General features: G+C 39.4%; 2 protein-coding genes across 2 annotated transcripts; one reads left to right on the top strand and one right to left on the bottom strand.

The window, feature by feature from the left end:
- Positions 1–855: 855 nt before the first annotated feature.
- Positions 856–5,196, bottom strand: si:dkeyp-73b11.8 (BPTI/Kunitz domain-containing protein). Its single transcript, XM_035641656.2, has 6 exons — positions 5,044–5,196; positions 3,806–3,997; positions 2,937–3,113; positions 2,725–2,769; positions 2,391–2,469; positions 856–2,259 (listed from the first exon to the last, which is right to left on the bottom strand). The coding sequence occupies exons 1-6, from the start codon at positions 5,108–5,110 to the stop codon at positions 2,169–2,171; spliced, it is 651 nt and encodes a 216-aa protein (XP_035497549.2). The 5' UTR covers positions 5,111–5,196; the 3' UTR covers positions 856–2,168.
- ca12 (carbonic anhydrase XII) lies at positions 2,264–16,766 on the top strand. The gene is made up of 9 exons (XM_035641653.2): positions 2,264–7,351; positions 7,800–7,820; positions 10,281–10,460; positions 11,574–11,716; positions 13,780–13,875; positions 13,957–14,020; positions 14,252–14,409; positions 14,580–14,706; positions 15,397–16,766. Exons 1-9 carry the CDS (start codon positions 7,288–7,290, stop codon positions 16,032–16,034), a joined length of 1,491 nt encoding a protein of 496 aa, XP_035497546.1. The 5' UTR covers positions 2,264–7,287; the 3' UTR covers positions 16,035–16,766.
- Positions 16,767–18,456: the final 1,690 nt, after the last annotated feature.

Genomic DNA, 18,456 nt, shown 5'->3' with positions numbered 1-18,456 from the left:
CTTTGAAATCATTTTTTACCATAAATATCATATAAATATTAAGTAATTAAACACACATTTACTTGATATAACACTTTATTTCAGTGGTGGTGGGTACTTTTTTTGCCCTTAATTTTTTGATGTCTGCTTTAAACATCTATACTACATTTCATAGGTAAATATGGCACTTAAAAAAATATATGTTTGACAGCCTAAATGTAAACCAGGCCTATCTAATTGCCCATAAAGAAGTTAAAACTGTCTGCTTACACAATCAGTGTAATGTAATTTATTATAGTGCACCACTCACAAGGGCCAGTTTTCTGCCTGTTTATTTCTGATATTTTCAATACATTTCGCCGATACTTATGTATCTTGATTCTGCAGTACTTTCACTTGCTATATAATATTTAGATTGTAGTATTGGCACTTACTTATGTAAGGAACTGTAATGCTTTTCCACTGTTTAAAATTCATCTGCATAAAGCCGTGAAGAACTGTTGATGTCCAATACATGTTTTAGAAATAAATCCATCAAATAAAGTCACTAAACTACATTTTAATTAAATTGATCAACTTTAGCAATCGATACGTTGAGTTTTACCTGTAATTAACAACACAAGGTGGTGACTCAATGTTAATGCTTGAACCTAAACATTCAAGACAATACCAGACTAACTGACTGGCACATGTCATACTACTGCCGTCGTTATTTTAATCTGCAAATAATCTCACTGCAACATGTGCTTACACTGAATATTGTTGTCCGAAACCTTTTTTAAATGAACATAGTTTGTTACAATCCGGGTTTACACAAAATTATAAATTAGGGACAATGTTGAAATACATGTTCCATTAACAGTCTACACAAATGACTTTTAGAGTGTAAAACATTTAATAGGAGGGATTACACTTAGTTTCAGTCAAAGGTCTTACACATGGCAAGTATTACTAAAAAAAACCTCTCCGCTTGCTTTGCAACAGATATGCACCTGTACCTGTTTTTATAAACGGAGTAAAACAAAACAAGTAGCAAAATATAATTGAAATTTTATGGAGGAAATCCTAGAATCAAAGAGTAGCACCTTGGAAAGCCATGTGTTTTGTAAAACAACACTGTTCAAGACCAATTTTAGAACTAAAACGCAATAATAATCAAAATATTTACACCACTCTCTGAACTCCATTGTACATTTTAAAGCCTGCATCATATCCTGCAATTTTGTGACTCATTTACACCAAATTAAAAGCATGAGCATGACAGTTTAATGATCTTATAGCCATATATTAAAAGTTAAATGTGAGAAAATGTTTGTTTTTTATGTAAAACTTTTATGTTGAAATCGTTGCAGCCTAAATCTTAAGATTTACAAATGCTGAGCAAGAAAACTTTATAACATAGAGTGTGCAGTCAGCAACTCTGTATAAAAAAGATGGACAAAAACTGCTCTAAATATATGTGTTGGGTTTTGAATTGACATGTGCATTGAGTAGATGGTTGAACCAGATGATGATGTAGTTATATTTTGGGAACACTGAAATGAATGTGAGATCACGCAGTTAAAAACGTTTCAGTTATAAGTACACAGGAGGATGAATATCAGAACTTGAAATGATGAATGTTTGTCTAAAACACTGACTTTCATCTGGAAGTTTTTACAAATCATTGTATGAGCAATGGCTGTGTTCTTTAATGGTTGCATTTGACAATTATTTTCATTAATAGACTATTTTCTGGATTAATCATTTGTTCTACAAAATGTCAGAAATGGATCCCAAATTGCTTGTGCTGACCACCAAACAGTGTAAAACTAAGTATATTAATATTCCCATCACATAAGAGAAAGACAAGCAGGAAATTCTTAAAAATGTAAAGCAGAAAAAAATAGTTCAGAGATTAATCAGATATAAAAAATGACTGCTGATTGATTAATTGGTTGCCAAATAGTTTTACCTCAATTTTCTTTTTGATCCACCTTTTAATAAACAGATGTGTTTTGTATTTCTGAATTAAAGCATAGTGAATAGAACATTTCACAAAACTCTAATGGCTATTGCATATGTCAGTAAAAAAAACAAACACGGAAATCTAAAAGTTGTTATGTTTGGCATCAAGACTATTAGAGTCATAAGACCAAACCAAGCTGGTAAAAACTCCACATGTGGCTTTCAATGATATAGATGATTTTCTATGCCATTTCAATTGCCTGCGGCTGAAGAGGTGAATCAGACCTGGGTTCTTTACTTTTCCCTGGTTCATTCTTCTTGGAGCTCATTTTCCTAAAGAAGAACAAAAATATGAAAGATAATTACCAGGGAGTAGTCATTAACTGCATGTGATGATATACATTTTTAGTTGATGTTTGTCACCATTCTTTATGTAAAACTAGAGAAATAAAAAGCGGTCTTACTTTGATCTAACAGTCAAGACGACCACAGGTATGATGAAAGCGGCAATAATGACACCAAGCAAAACTCCACAGATGATTGCTATTAAAGAGGACAACAGTGTAACAGATGGAAAGTCATAGATTAGACACTAAATGAAAAATAAACTATTTCACAACATTTGTATGCAGATAATTGTAACCAGATTGAACCTGAATTATTGTATAAAGAACAGTTTGGTCTGAAGCAAACAGGGATCTTTTTTCCGCTTACATGTACGATATAAAATAAGAAATTATTCCAAGCAAACAAAAACTTTTCAATATGTTGAAATATTACACAATCATGTCTACTCACCAATAGGAGTGTCTGGCTCATCCTCCTCCGGATCATCGCCATCATCTTAGAACCAAGACAATTAACATCAGCGTGTTTAAAAACATGATCAAATGTGCTATGTGTGTTTTTGATAGGAGCAGTGTTATGAGTCTTTCATACTAAAATATGCATTGACATATAGATATTTTATCAGCAGCTCTTTACACAAGAGAGAGATGATTTGCACTCACCATGGATGCCAGCACATGTAGAGTTGCAGCTGCCTTGATCGAAAAATCGGTTTCCATTTCCAATACAACCCGACCAGATGAACTTTTTGCATTTGTCATGAACAGAATCATAATAGTATCTCAAAAGCTGACCCCTACATTGACCTATGGCCTTTTTAAAGTGGCAAGCTAGAGATTCTGTGAAGATAAAAAACAAACAAACATCTACATTATCATCATCATCATTCATCGTCATTAGTAGAATTCATAGCAGTGGCTGCAGTTTCTGAAATACAAAAAACATGTGTGACTGATTATATTCAACTATCAAACCATCAGAGTTTTATATCAATAAAACTTTATTAAGGAGGCTTGCAAAAAGCCTCAGGTGTATTCAATCATGCTCAAACGTAGACCCACTCTTTCACCACTTGGTGGTGCCCTGCTAATACTCAATTTGTCCTACAGTTTCAGAAGAAATACAGGTGTGATGAAATTAGATTATTTGGGTCCATTTAATCAACACACAAATTGTCATTGGTACTGATCACAGGATCACTGATTTTGAAAACCTTATTATTAAATGATCCTCCTCAAGCACCCCCCCTCTCAGTTGCAATTGAGGAGGCTTGATGATCATGTAGCTTTTCCTATCATGGTCCTTTAGGCAATAAAACGTATTAGCCAGTTCATGTTCCAAAGTCCTCCAGAAGAGGGAATTCATTTTTATTTTTTTTTACTCTGGGATCATCTACTTTTAGGCAGCCTTTGAAGTTACATTAGACATTTTGCATATTCAAATTGAGTATTAGTGGTTAAACAAAACAAATGATTACATAAGACTCGTGTATCTACAGTATAAATTAATCACGTGAATGAAATCGTCTTACCGTCCGTGGGGTAGATATTCTCTGCGTTGGCAGAACAGTTTCTTATACACTCTCTCTCATTTACAAAGCGGTTGCTGTTTCCACCTTCCCCATTGTACATGAAAGGATTGCACTGATCTTTGGTGTGATTATAATAGAACGCTACGATGAACTCCAGTCCATTGCCTGCACTTGGGGGCAACTGACAAAAACCTGTTGGATGAGAAAAGTAAACTGTGAGTTAGAGAAGTTTCTTTTGGACAAAGTGATTTGTTTTACAAGCAATGACTGAACAATATGTGGGTGAGAAGTACTGTTGGCCAATTACAAGCTGGTGAGGAGACCATTGTACAGTTACTGTATGATAAATGCTTCAGTAGAAATCCTCAACCGATACCACTGTTTGACATAACTAATGCCTAACTAACCTCATGACCACAGACCCACTCCCTCTTTTTATGACAGCAATAAAGAGAGTCATTATATTTTCAGTCCTCCCTCTCTTTATACATTTCACAGAAGGGAAGTGGTGTCAAATGGTTCCTTTGCCCAGAATGCATTTGATTTTAGAGGGAAAACTTAACTAACTGGATGCTTAAAATGTGGACCGTCCCAATAATTTACACTGTTGTGCAGTGAAAAGAAGTTGCATGATGGCATTGTCTACCTCATCATGCTTATAACAGTCGGCTCCGACAGAAATAATCTCAGTGTTTGAAAGTTTGGAATTACAGAGGGGGGAATTGTCCAGTCAACTTAGTCCATTCGTTAACCGTGTGTAAATAATATTTCCAGGAGAGTAAAGACCATCTTTTCTTTTGTTTGGTCACAGCTGAAGACAATCATTGTTGGCTTCAGTTGCAGGTTACAACGTGAACATGAAGTCAGTAAAAAAGGTACAGTACAATCATATCCTGCTGAAAGATGCAATCTACACAAGGTCCACGTGACAGAAAAACTGAAAGATCTAAGCGAAAATGTAACCCGCCATGTTGCACTGATAGGGGGGAAGGTGAAGCTTTATTTCCTTGAATCAGTTTCAGTGAGACTAAAACACAACATATAACTGAATCTATGATAGACAAAATATGTCAACCGCAATTTTTTATCCAATTATGTTTCAAAAAGCAGCACTTATATCCAGGCCCTATGTGCTGATAGTCTGGCCTCTCTTGAAAAGTAATCATAGGGTCTATAAACTGATATTTGGTTAAGGTTTAAAACAAAGAGTCATTTTAGAAGAGAGTCGTTTGATTTACCTGGAGTGCTTGTCTGGCTGACGTGGATTATAGCAACAGCCATCCCCAAAAGCAAAAGGTGCTTCATCTTGCTGCTCGTCTTTGTCCCGTCTCTCCTGGAGTGTGTAACGGTTGTAAACTACAGTGGGAGTGGGTTGTTATTGCTGACCTTTGGACAGTCATTTGCCCAACGGTGACACCTTCAATCGAAACAAATGTTAACGTATGTGATAGTCCTCTTCCTCTTTTTCTTAACCTTATTGTAGAATAGGGTTGCAGTTTCTTACATGAGGGCGTGATACAACAAGCTCCATATGCTCTTTATGAGTGTCAAATGTGTGGTTTATCAATATATTCATTGCCTCTGACTGCTCAGTTTCCTAAGCCTAATTCAGGGAACACAAAGGCTCCAGGTAAACACCTGCTAAACTGCCACAGCATACACAGGTAGACTGAAAGATATGTGAGTTTGTAGTAGAAGAGTTGCAAGGTTTTTAAAAAAAAATTATGGAGCATGTTATGACTTTATCCATCCAAACCAAAATGACTGCAAATGCAGCGTGCTGGACTTCAGAGCATTTGTGGTGCGTTCAAATCCCCCTGTCGCAGAATTACCTCAGGAAGTTACCCATTCCTTTTTATGGTTGTCATTTGGGCTAAAATACTCACAGAGAAAGACTTTGCTCTTTAATATGTGATCTTCATGAGTGAAAATAAAGTGAAAATAAAGAACAGATGTCATGAGAAAAAAGTGCTCTATAAATGAAATTTATTTTTATTATTATTATGAAGAATTAGGAATTATATCGGTGGAGCTTCTCATTCATCCAGGTCCTAGTTATCCAAAGGCAATGAATCCGGAGCAAACGGGACTTGGTTGTAGTTTCTTGAAGACGTTTCACCTCTCGTCCAGAAGGCTTCTTCAGTGCTAACCAAGTTGTGGTGGAACCCAGGCAGTGCTCAGGAGTGCTCCAGGCTGTTTTAACAATGGTCGTGAAAGTTGTTCAGTTGACTCCAACAAGCGTAAACCCTTTAACAAGCATTGCTGACACAGTCTAGAGCAACTTTGGATAATTTGAAGGATGGATGGATGGATAGAAAAGCAGCATAGCTAGAGGTCTGCGGTAGAACTGGTAAGTCCGTCAAGTTTATGTAGTTCATTGGATTTGCTTATATTCTGTGAAGTAATTGTGCTGATTCTCTGCAATGTCACCCTGACCCTTACAAACTCATTAACCATGGGTTGGTAAAGCAAATGAAGGGCCCAGGTAGGAAGGAAACGGTCAATTTGGTCATTTTTAGCACATACGTCATAGTTTGTCACTGGTTTGTACAGATAAAATTAGGAGACGAGATTGGTTTTTAAAAAGATCATTGCCCAGGTTGTGTGAAGATTGAGCCTGGTGTTGTGCCTGTTTCCCCATCCATATGTTTCCCCTTAAACCTCACCCCAACCAGCTGTTTTCAAAGACGTACCCTACACCGAAGCAAGTCATCTCTAACAAGTCTCACCACAACCTGACAATGTTCAACGTAATTTGGGAGGGAAACCCTTTTTAACGGGAGTAGACTTTGACAGGGTACCTGTTCACACCTAACATCACCAGGACCAGGGGGTCCCATATGTGACAGTGTGTTTTAAATGGTTTTATAAACTGACACCTGTGCACTAATTTAAGCGAAAGGTTCCGGGCAAAATAATCAAAACATCTTTCCACCTTTGAGAAAGGTTGACACAGAGGGAGGAATCTAAATGTCAGACGTTTCTCCGTTTGTTGGGTTTGTGGCGCCATGGTGTTCAGACGGGGCCGCACGTCGTGAAAAGGGACCATGCACGGCAGCAGTCTGAACTCGCCTGCCCGTGGAGCCCTCACACCTCACCTGTCAGCATCGCTCCTCTGACTTTTCCCGCCGACACTGGAACAATCCGGCGCGTCGCAAAGTGTGCCGCTCGACCCCGGCGCACGTGCGCGCGTGCCGCTCAGCAACTCCCGCTCTCTCCATCCGTCGGCAGACGGAACCCGAGGCGAAATGAGTGACTGGGCTCCGATGCGGTCGAGCTGTCACTCTCCGGTGACCAGATGAAGGCTGGAGGCTGGTTATTTTTTTTTTTTTTTTTTGGGGGGGGTATTTTGTTTCGTTTGTTGTGGCTCTGACGTCAGTGCGAGCTACAACGATGCTGACGACATGGGTATAAAAGCTCTCGTGCTCCAAGCTCCTGCTCCTGCTCCTGCTCCGGGTTGACATCAGACTGAGGGGATCAAGATGAACCGTCCGAGCTTCACGTCCATCCTTTTACTCCAGCTGACTCTCCTAGCTGGGCTGCATGGTAAGATATCCGATGGCTGGTGAAGTAGCCTGTCGAAAACTTGTTATGCACTTTCAGATGTGTGTGTGTGTGTGTGTGTGTGTTGAGCAGGTGTCTCCATCCACCTGACCATTTACTCTCAGAGGAATGAAATGCTGGTTGATTAAAGTGTTTACTGTCATTTTGTTTTATGATAAAATAAGATAATCCTTTATTAGTCCCACACTGGAGAAATCTAACAAATTACAGCAAAAAAAGGAGAAAAAAGTAATACATAATTAAACAAGCATGCAATATAAACAGAAGGAAATATTAAAACCGAAAAAAAGAATAAGTAGAATATATACAGTGTAAACAGAACAGGGTTTCACATAAATGCATTTACAAAATAACCCTGTTGTATTGTTGCACGGCTGATTATTCTATTATATGTTAAATATGCAGGTGATTTCTTTTCTGCCTGTTTCAGGTGCCAAATGGACATACAGTGGTAAGTCTCATAATTTTCCCCCAATTTCTCTTTTTTCTTGTGTGTTTGTTTGTTTGTATGTTGTAAAACATATCAGGGTAGATATACATACATCATTTTTACATCGAAATTTCCCCTTTGGTGCATTTTTAATCCCAGTCCACGTTCACTTGTAGCCTATATATAGTCACTCGCAGTGGTTTTTCTACCCTTGAATCAGAATTAACTAATTGACTGTTTTTGTCCAAATCTTTTTTGGGCAATAACTGAGTCAGAGATCTGGGCCCAACAGCAGTGCCGTGAGCCGACAATGCCAAACGAGAAGACAGAAGAGATCGCAGCATCAAATGCTGTGCTTTGACATAGAAAGGGTCGGAAAAAAAGATACTGTGGCTCCTCTTGAGCCTCCGAAGACAACCAATGCTGACAACCCTCGTGTCACTTCATGTAATTGTAGAAGTACTGTAATTACAGACTCTGCAATTACAACATTTCACAAGTGGCTGACTGCCCTTGTCTCATGCCTCAAGTCTTGACGCAGGGACTTCTTGAACTATGACTGTCTATCCCTTACATAAACTGTGCTCAGAGCGTGACCTCTTGTCATTGTGCCACTGCTACTCAAAAGTCTGTTGCGTTCAGGGACAGAATGTTAAAACCGATAAGTGGGCAGGTGCAGCACATTGGTTCAACATTGCTCAAACTTACTATCTTCTTTTTGAAACAACTTTATGATGCATAGATTCTTTCACACCGAGACACAGTGATTTATGGTCAAATAATTACAGTCAGAGGAAATTTCTCCTGCGTAATTCAGATCTCTGAAAAAGGCTGGTCCATCCCTGTTTTTATTATAGCAGTGGCTGAGCATTAAAGCAAACAAATGGCCTTTTATAGATAAACAGTTGTTTATCCCCTACCTGTGGAAATTTTATAAAATTGGAACATCACCTAAACAAACAATGTCAAATTAGGATAATTTCTAATATATGTGTGGAAAACCATAGCAATGTGGCAAAATGCCTTAGTGATTCACCCTGTAATGTAAGTAAGAAACACCACAATCATATAGTCGTAAACCTTAATGATATCTTACACTGGAAAGGTTTGTGATGACCAACGGGGAAAAAAGTTGATATAATAATAATATGAATGTATGAATGAAAAAGCCCTCTGGCCTCCCAAGTGCGGCGTGGTGGAGTTCATCCTCACTTACAGTCAAACCCTTGAGAGGCCCTGTCAGAGTCAGTAGTCTTGAGGGCTGGTAGCAGTTTCCGATGACGAGGGCACCGCCGAGTCATATTGATTCATATTCACCTTAACACTCCACCCTCTGGCAAAGGACAAACAGTGACCCTTCCCATGAGGGATGTTGATGATTGTTGTAGTTTTCTCACCCTACTCTAACCCTGATGTTATGTTCAATGGTTTTTGCAGAAAGCCTTTGTCATTTGACATTCCTTTTACATAGAAACGCCCCACTTCTTTTGAAATGGCCCACAGTCATGTGAATTCTACGAAGGCCTGGCAAGGGGCCACTGAAGGCCATTATTAAAAGGGCAGCCCAGGTCTAATTAAAACAGTAAATGAAGTGGACACTGAGCAATTATAGCCATACGAGTATCTTTCCTTCTTATTGTAGGGGGTGTTTGCCTTGATTGAACCATGAGTTTGGCTTCAAACAAGAATTCAGGGATTTCACAGCTCCACTTCATGCCCTTTGGCATGTCTTGTTCTGTCAGTCCAACTGGGGACTGGGGGCAGGCTTCATGCTCCATCATTCATATTTACCCACGGTCTGCTGGCATGTGGTGAATGGTGGATTTTTAGAATGATTCTGGACAGTCAATGAATTAAGTGGTAAATATGCAGAAGTGATGAGAGCTCTGGTACATTCATGATACTCTCTCTCCTCTCTTCCATTATTTCAAGGCTCATTGTGCCTCAATGCCTTTGCAGACACGCCTTTGAGAGACACCCTCATGCAGCTGAGGTCACTTTGTAAACTGCATGTCTTGATTTGCAAATGTGGCCATTTTCACTGTCCTGTCCTTTTAGAAACCTCTTATTTGGAGAGAGACAGCGTTCTCATTGGCTCTCCCCACAAACAACAGCCTGGTTCTCACTCACACTGCTTTAGAAAAAGGGCCAAGAGCGAAGCCACGGACCGGGCCTCTCCCATGCTGTCTTGTACATACATAATAATACTTCACTTTGATTACAGATAAAAAAAAAAAAATTAGTAGGCCAGGACAGGCCTCTGCCCTCTTTGAAACCATCTCCTACCACACTGTTGCATGTGCATTTGCTCACTTGCCCTTTCGAATTGAACAGTTTTGCATTCTATAAGAAATGCTATTAAACTAACTTTTTGTACTATACAGTATATTTAATTGTGAATATCACATTTGGGCTACATCAAGTAGCAGTCGTGAATCCAGCATGTTTTATTGATTAAGATTTACATTGATGCTGTTGCAGGGCCAGAAGGAGAGCACCACTGGCCCAAGAATTATCCATATTGTGGTGGAACTTTCCAGTCTCCAATAGACATCAAGTCAGAGCTGCTAAGGTTCGACCCATCTTTGCGTCCGATTGAGGTGCAGAGCTACCACCTTTCACCCAATGAGCAGCTCACTCTTGGAAATAATGGACATTCAGGTGAGTGTACATCGTCATCGGCGTTATTCACAAAACATTTAATAATGTACAGTACTTAAAATGTAATGTGCACTTTGACCTCAGTTCGTCTCAGGTAACAAAACCGTGTATCCCACTAAGCGGATATGTGACAGCATTATGTTGTGTTTGGCTCGGGGTCTAGGTCTCCATCAAACGTCATCGTATCCATTAGAGACATCCCCACCTAAACGTGGAGGAGTCTGTTCTTGCTGTAGAGGCCTAATTTCTGGGTCAACATAAAGAAAATGATAGGAGGATCTTCTTCCTACATTTGCCTTAGCAATTTTCCATAATCACTCTCTTATTATCTTAACTGTCCTTTTACCCAAAGAAAGAGCTCCATGTTTAGTCTGGAAGAACATGAGCAGACATTAGTCATCTGTTCTGCAGCTACTGTGTCTGATGCACCTTTTAGTTTGATATGTATTTGTAACACACGTTTAATGTCAATGATAAATACATAGATCAGAACATTACCATGCCCCTTAACCCTTTTTTTTTTTAGATCAATAAGATTCATTCTGTTTGAAGATGAGAAACGGTTTCAATCAGAGAAAAGTGAGAGAAGCTAAAAAGAATGGGTTTGATTTCATTCAATGATTTTACTTTAAGCACAATGTGCAAATTGCCCTATGAGTCATTTGAGTGACAGCCAATGTAAATGAACTCACTCATACAAGTAATGTCTGCCCTTTGTTGCTGCCGACTATTGCTGATGATTACATTGCTATAACGTCTGTGCAAGTAAACTGTTAGCCACTGAACAGCCACTTTGTGCCTGATGGATCTCAACACCACAAGCGGAGTGGCATCATCAGCTGACAAAGGTTTTTCACTTGTAAACCTTCGTCATACACTGACGAACATGTTGAGAGCACCCTGCGTCACTCCAACATTAAGTACCTTAAGCGTTGCCACATTGCTTATGCAAAGGCACTTTGACAGCACAGAGCAGACCATGGTGGTCCTCAGTTTAAAAATACATTAAAGGATAAAGGTGTCAATTTATAGTAGATGTTTGTTGATCTTCTAACTTGCGTAACCCCTCCTCTGCTCTATGTGTGCTGGTGTTTCACGTCTTGTGACCCACAGTGCAGATCTCCCTGCCCTCTGAGATGCACATCTCCAGCCTGCCTCATCGTTACACTGCAGCACAACTGCACTTCCACTGGGGCTCCCCCGGCCGACCTGCCGGCTCCGAGCACACGGTGAACAGTAAGCAGTATGCAGCAGAGGTAAACAAAGCAAACAGCACTTCTTATTACTCCCTTTAATGGAATAGACAATTTTGTACTGGCACTGCACCTAAGTTATTTTCAAGGTAGTATATGAGTATTTTCTTTATTTTCTCCCCTTCTACATCTACCCCACAACATTTCTGAGGCAAATGCTGTACTTTTGCTACACTGTGTTTATCATCATCATAGTTCATCATCACATTTTATACAGTGTGTCCATGATTACTGAATATACAGAGCTATTAAACAACTCCAGAAACAGCTCCACCTTGACAGCAATAAAATGCTGTTTATAAGTCCATGCATAGTATTAACAATCTATTACATAAGTCAACATTTGAATGCATTACTTTAGTTGATGTATCTTCAACCACTGGTAAAAAGTTAATGAACGGTTAGTTGTCCACTCACTTATCTGCAGCATCAGGCGACAGCGTCTCTGGCTCCAGACAAATGATTTAATACCTAATGACTTAAAGGGGCGACATTTGACTGGCAGAGCAACCAGAGCCACTGACTCACTTCAAGACTTACAGACACTGCTTAAGCTTAGGGAACTCTCAAAAGCTCTGCATCTGCATTTTCCAGTCTCTTGACAGGGGCCGACATTCGGTTTATAATCTACCCTGCAGACAATTTCGGAGATTGCTTATTGTGCATCTTCCACTTTGTGGTGTGATTGACTGTAAAGCACAATTATATAAAACACATTCTAATTAAAGACACATTCTAATTAAAGTTTTTGCCAGTAAACATGTTGTGAGTCTTTAAAATGTCATGTACGGAAAGTGTTAAGCTTTGTTCTAAATATATCATGCCTTTACCAGTCAAACTAGCAGTTTTTGTCATTTACTTTGACACATTAAAATTCAAAGACCTAATTTCAGTTAGACTCAGTCTGTATAATATTTCAGTGTCACTTTTTTGAAGGGTTTAAGAGGATAAGAGTACCAGACTATATATTTTGATTTTCAACCGCCTCTGGAAAGGAGTGGCCGTTTGTGCTATTTAATGTGTCAGGCCCTAGAGGCACTATCACACACTTGTTTGCTCTTTTTTCATTGTGTGTTTCAAGTAAAGCAGAAGATGTGACTGTAACATCTAAAGTGTACTTCACAATGAAATACAGTGGGTAGAAGCTGTAATAGTTACAACCTGTGTGCTCTCGTGTGACCAAGCCCCAGCTGCAGCAGAGCCACATGTAAGGTGCTGTGGTTTGACCTGAGTGGACACGTCGAGAGCATGGACCTTTTCAAGTCTGTCCACACTAGACAACCACAGTTACTTAATGACATGTTGTTGCTGAGGGATATAATGGCGGGAAGTTGAACTTTTCCCAAAAATATGTCTACCTTGACTCCCAAGACAGAACAACGACTGTAAATGTCATATTTGGCTTGAGTGACCAACATGTCTTTCTGTTGCAACAAATACACAATATTATCAGCAAGCCAAACTGACAGTCTGGTATTTACTTATTTGCCATAATAGACCACCCACTGTAGTACATCTGCAGTGTTCCTCGTGTACTTTTGAGCAAATATCACACTCCCTGAACACCACAAGCTTTTTCTAACAAGGACATTTAAAATATATCTAAAGAAGTGATGCCCTGAAACTATTCTGTATGGGGTTCACACAAAGAAAATGTAGGAAAATACAACATTAAATAATAACAGTTTAAAGAGTCTTGTTGATCGATTCATTAATAACTATGGTCATATGTCATGTAATCCCCCCCCAGTTGGTTAACTTGCTATTAGTAGTATTTTAACCAAATACCTGTTGCTTCACATTATTGTTATTTCTACAGAGAAATTGCAGCAATAAAGTTTCACACATCTCATTCTTGCAGGAGCTTCAAGGATCTCATTTTACATTGCACTTCCCAAAACACTGTTATTTTCTGATATTTCTGAACTCTAAATGTGAGTGAGACTGATTTAACAGCCTACTTTAAAAAAGATTTTTCAACTTAGTCAAGGTTTTTACCGATTCGTCATGCTATTTTGCTTCTTCTGTTCCACAGGGTCTTGACCTATTTCTCATTTCCTTCACAGATGCATGTGGTCCACTTCAATTCAGACAAGTACCCCAACATGTCCATGGCTGTGGACAAATCTGACGGCCTGGCGGTGCTGGGTGTCCTGATTGAGGTGAGGCATATAGCGGACTCTGGGGGCAGTGGTGTGTGAACATCTGGGGCAGAACCGTCTAACCGCATGGTTTCTGTACAGGTTGGTGAGTTCAATCCTGCGTTTGAACAGTTTATAAAGTTCATCAATGGGATTAAGTACAGAGGTGAGGCTACAGTGATGCTTTCTTTATCAATGTCTTTTGCAATTTAACCGCAGTGTTGTGACACCTCATCCACCTAAAATTGTTGAAAACCTACTGTTCAAGCACAGATTTAGGCATTTAACACATAAAGAGATTTGGTTCAGCTCATCTTGAGGCCATTACGGATTTTATTATGACATGGATAGTTGCTGAACAGTCACAAAATACTTATGTCATTTATTTCAACCACAGATCAGAGAGTGCAGGTGCCCGGTTTCAACATCAGGGCGCTGCTGCCTGCACGTTTGGATGAGTATTATCGCTACGACGGGTCGCTGACAACTCCTCCGTGCTATCCGAGTGTGCTGTGGACAGTGTTCAGAAATCATGTGACGATATCTCGCAAACAGGTGCTTCATCAGTTCTGATTTGATACTGGGATGAGAAAAAGCCACAGAGAAACTAATGTTAAATCGATTTTCCAGACACTTTCATTTGGTCAGTACCTTATGTTTGAACCTAAATGGTGTGGATAAAAAAAATAACCTCTGTGCTTCTTTTGTCTGTTGTGTCTTCCTAGTTTCTGGCCCTGGCAACAGCCCTCTACTCCTCCCATGCCCAGGACTCAGCCCCTGTGCCACTGAATGGCAACTACAGGAAACCACAGCACGTGGACAGTCGAGTCGTCCTGGTATCATTTAAGGAGGGTAAGTATGGCCTTTAAAACGAGCTGGCGTCAATGTATGAGCATGAGTGCAAAGGTCACATTCATCATATAGCCACTGCTTTAAAAAGGGATAAAATACATTCTTTGGTGCTATGCAGGCAATTTTTTCTTCTTCTGCAAAACACGTGGCTGTCAAGGGGACTGTGGTTGGTACATGTACAATATCATCTGCTTGTGGTTTACCCAGTTTCAGCAGGGATCAATTAAGTCTTTCTGATTATGAGATGTTGATGTCATTATCCTTAAAGTTGATTGACTTTGACAAGCTTGTTGGAAAGAAGGTCATCTTTCAAGACACAGCAGATTAACTGTCCCTCTGACACACTGAGAATGTCTTTAAAGGCTTAATTTCATGTGGTCGCCTGGTTTACCACACTGCATGGTATTTAGGTCCATAGAGTGCAGTGCTAATGTGCATGTTTTCTTCATTCCCAAGCTTCCCTCTCACAGCTATTCTTTTCTAATGGCACATGTTTTTTGACGCAGATGTGTGAAATCCTCTGTCGTTGGCTTTCATGAGCATCAGTTAGCGGGCGATGGCTTGTGCACTTAGCTCATCACTTCAGGCTGTGCTGTTGCATGCTGGGCTCGAGGACCCAACGTCGTTTCACTGAGTATCCCACGCATTGGGAGGTTTAACAAGCTGTGATTGGATCTGTGTCCGATGCAGGCAGAGGACTGCATGGTACTCTCACAGTCACATCTCCACTCAGGAGGAAGCAAGTCGTTCAGCAGCTGCTGGTCGGCGACTTGGCAGACCTGGCTGATGAAGGGCTCTATCAGCTCCTACCAAGTGGCTCAGAGAAGCTCCATGCTGGCAAAAAGAAAGACCTCAAGAACCAGCAGAGTGAGACTCTGGCCAAGGCAAAACAACAGATGCTGAAGAAGAGCCACACCAAACACTCTGTGGGAAAGTTGGGGCTGGCTGAACACACACTCTGCTACGTCTCACTGGAGCAGAGAGTTTTCCATCAGCTCAAACAGTCCCACACTGAGAACCTGCTGGTTCACACACTCAGAGATGCGGTTTTCCCTCAGCTCAACATCAAGAGCTACCTGGACTGTAAGTCAGAGTTAGCCCTGCCCACTATCAGACATATCCTCCGTGGACGGCCAACAGACGAGGCCTCTGAGTTGGATCACTCTCTGACAAAAGCCTTGATGAAGCCCAAGAAGGCTTACACAGGAATCAAGGAAAGTGAGCCAATGAAAAATTATGGTAGTCTCTCCCCTGCTACTGTTCCCAGGAAACCACACAGCCAGGGTTATCCACATCCTTGGCTTCTGCCAATGGAGTGGGAGGACTAGAGAGATTCCCGACATAGTCCAGAATCACGTTACGTCACTTTCTGTAGCAGACATCAGTTTTGTGTCCTACAGTCGATGACTCAATTTTCAAGCCACCCTCTGCATTCCCTTGAACCAATGTTTCTCACTAACGTATTTAATATTTAAATTATTCTTTCCAGTATGTGCACATAATTATATATTCTATATGAAAAAGACTGAAGTATGAGTTAATTTGCTGAATGTAACTGTGGAAAGTGCTGCGTACTGTAGGCAGATTCTAAAACATTAAGCCGATCTGAGTATGATATTTTGCAAAAGTGAGAAATGTTTCTTCTTTCACAATGACCTATTGATCCGTTTGTGTAAGTTTTTCTTGCCATACGATGCTTTAGACAAAAAAAATCTAGGAAACCGAGCACATATCTCGTGCTAGGATATCTATATGCATCACGCTGTAGTACATGGAGTACACAAATGTCTGGCAAGGAACATTTACAATGTTATACTGTATGCTTATTTCAGTTCTATAATATGATAATTGTGGAGCTAACTTGTCATTATTGCCTTGCACCATATAGAGATACAGCCAAACCAAAAGAATTTGCTAGAGCTTAAGCGCTTTACATAACATCCCTGTCTTTTCTGACATTTTTGTCTGTTGTACAATTTGTACAGCGATCTACTGTAAGTAAAGAAACAGCTACTGCACAGTACATAGTAACTATTTTCAATAAAAGCATTATACTTGAATCATGTGGTAGATTTTTGTTCCCTAAGGAATCTGCACCTTTCACACTGACCTTATAGAAATTGTACTAAGCATACTTAAATGTATTTTCTCTGACAACTTAGTCCTTTGCAGCGTCACAGAAAGTTGGAGTCTTTTCCCAGCAAACACAGCACAAATCACTGAGCTCGAGACCCACTGTGATATTTAACCTTTTATACATTTGTGTGTGTGTGTATTTGTCCTCTTAAACTTCACTCTCTTTTTCCTGGTATGGTACTATATGTACAGATGTCCATTCTGCTATGAATTTCATTTTCACCTCCTTTTCTCTCTTTTGTCTTTGCTACTCAGCTGAGCTCTCTTGGATGAACACTGGTATGTTGCTTTTCTTTACGGTTTCTACACTTACACTTAACTTTTTTTGTCGTAAGTCCGTCTTAAACTTCATCTCATAAACTGAGGGCTCCTCCCTTTGTGGCCCACAAACAAGTTGTAACAAATAAGTAACATAAAAATTGTTGTCTTCAATCATTCAATCTTGTTTGAATGTAATTTAGTTAACTATTAGGGAAAATAATATTTACTCAACCATAAAAAATATCATGGCTTTAAAGTTAAAGACAATTAATTAACATACTTAACCATTACTGGAATAAATGTGCAGAGTTTATTCAAACTATTTACGCACAATATGCATAAAATATGCTATGATACAGCACCTGTAATAATTGTAGACTATAACTGCATAACAAATATTTATTTTACCTTTATTCACCTAACAATTGCAAGGCTTTGTTTTCATTGTTTTCATTCCCAATAATTTATTTTCCTCTTAAGTTATTTCATGCACATGTACAAGTCCATGGACCAAATGAACACATGGAGAGAAACAATCCACTTATCACCTCATCTTTTCTGCTTCTGCTTCTTCTCATGCTCTGCAGGTTTACTGGTTCCCATTCTGGTGGGCTCTGCACTGGGACTTATTCTCATTGTCTCTTTAATATGCTGTCTATTGAGGCAAATAAGGTAAATAAAGGGCCACAACAACAACAACAACAAGAGACCAACCAACAACTATGCTTGTTGAAATCATGATCTGTGCATAATAACTGTTGGTTGTGTCTCTTCAACTGTATGATTTCCATTCCTAAGACTTTGATGACGTCAATATGCCTGGAAATTTGAAGTTGAAAGAGCAGAACTATTCTGTGCTTTTCATGGCATTTTAGAGGGTGAGATATAAATATAAATGAACTGGACAATTGCAGAGGATATTTCAAGGGAATGGTTAACCTTAATTGAACTGTACATCTAGGGTTTACAAAGGGAATGATGGATTTTACAAGGGTTGTGCCTTCATTAGTTGGCAGTTTTGGGAATGTAGACTCACTTGTGGTGTTCTTAGTCACCCATGACGGTGTGATGTTTAAATCATGAATCCATTTTGTGTAATTGTGGGTTTCTATAAAAGACGCGTGGTCCCCTGGAGAATGTTTTCTTGAGTAGATTTTTACTGTACGTATTTAAGACTACCTTTAGGAATTAACTTGAAGAATTCATTTTATAAAAACAGCTTTTGAAGAAAGTGTCATATTTAAAGTGACTCACATATTCATAGATAATAGATTAAACTTAAACTGAAGAAAATTAAAACAAATTCGAAAAACTTTAGTGATGCCTGTGGGGAAGAACTAAAATTACTCAACA

The sequence above is a fragment of the Scophthalmus maximus genome, chromosome 7, assembly GCF_022379125.1.
Source record: "Scophthalmus maximus strain ysfricsl-2021 chromosome 7, ASM2237912v1, whole genome shotgun sequence".
Classification (NCBI taxonomy): Eukaryota; Metazoa; Chordata; class Actinopteri; order Pleuronectiformes; family Scophthalmidae; genus Scophthalmus; species Scophthalmus maximus.
This window is presented reverse-complemented; position numbering and strand designations above follow the sequence as displayed.

Coding starts and splice junctions, on each gene's coding strand:
- si:dkeyp-73b11.8 (XM_035641656.2), bottom strand. CDS start 5,110: ATGAAGCACCTTTTGCTTTTGGGGATGGCTGTTGCTATAATCCACGTC. Junction 3,114..3,805: donor GAATATCTACCCCACGGACG/GTAAGACGATTT, acceptor TTATCTTCACAG/AATCTCTAGCTTGCCACTTT. Junction 2,260..2,390: donor GTCTTGACTGTTAGATCAAA/GTAAGACCGCTT, acceptor GTTCTTCTTTAG/GAAAATGAGCTCCAAGAAGA.
- ca12 (XM_035641653.2), top strand. CDS start 7,288: ATGAACCGTCCGAGCTTCACGTCCATCCTTTTACTCCAGCTGACTCTC. Junction 7,352..7,799: donor TCTCCTAGCTGGGCTGCATG/GTAAGATATCCG, acceptor TGCCTGTTTCAG/GTGCCAAATGGACATACAGT. Junction 13,876..13,956: donor TGCTGGGTGTCCTGATTGAG/GTGAGGCATATA, acceptor GTTTCTGTACAG/GTTGGTGAGTTCAATCCTGC.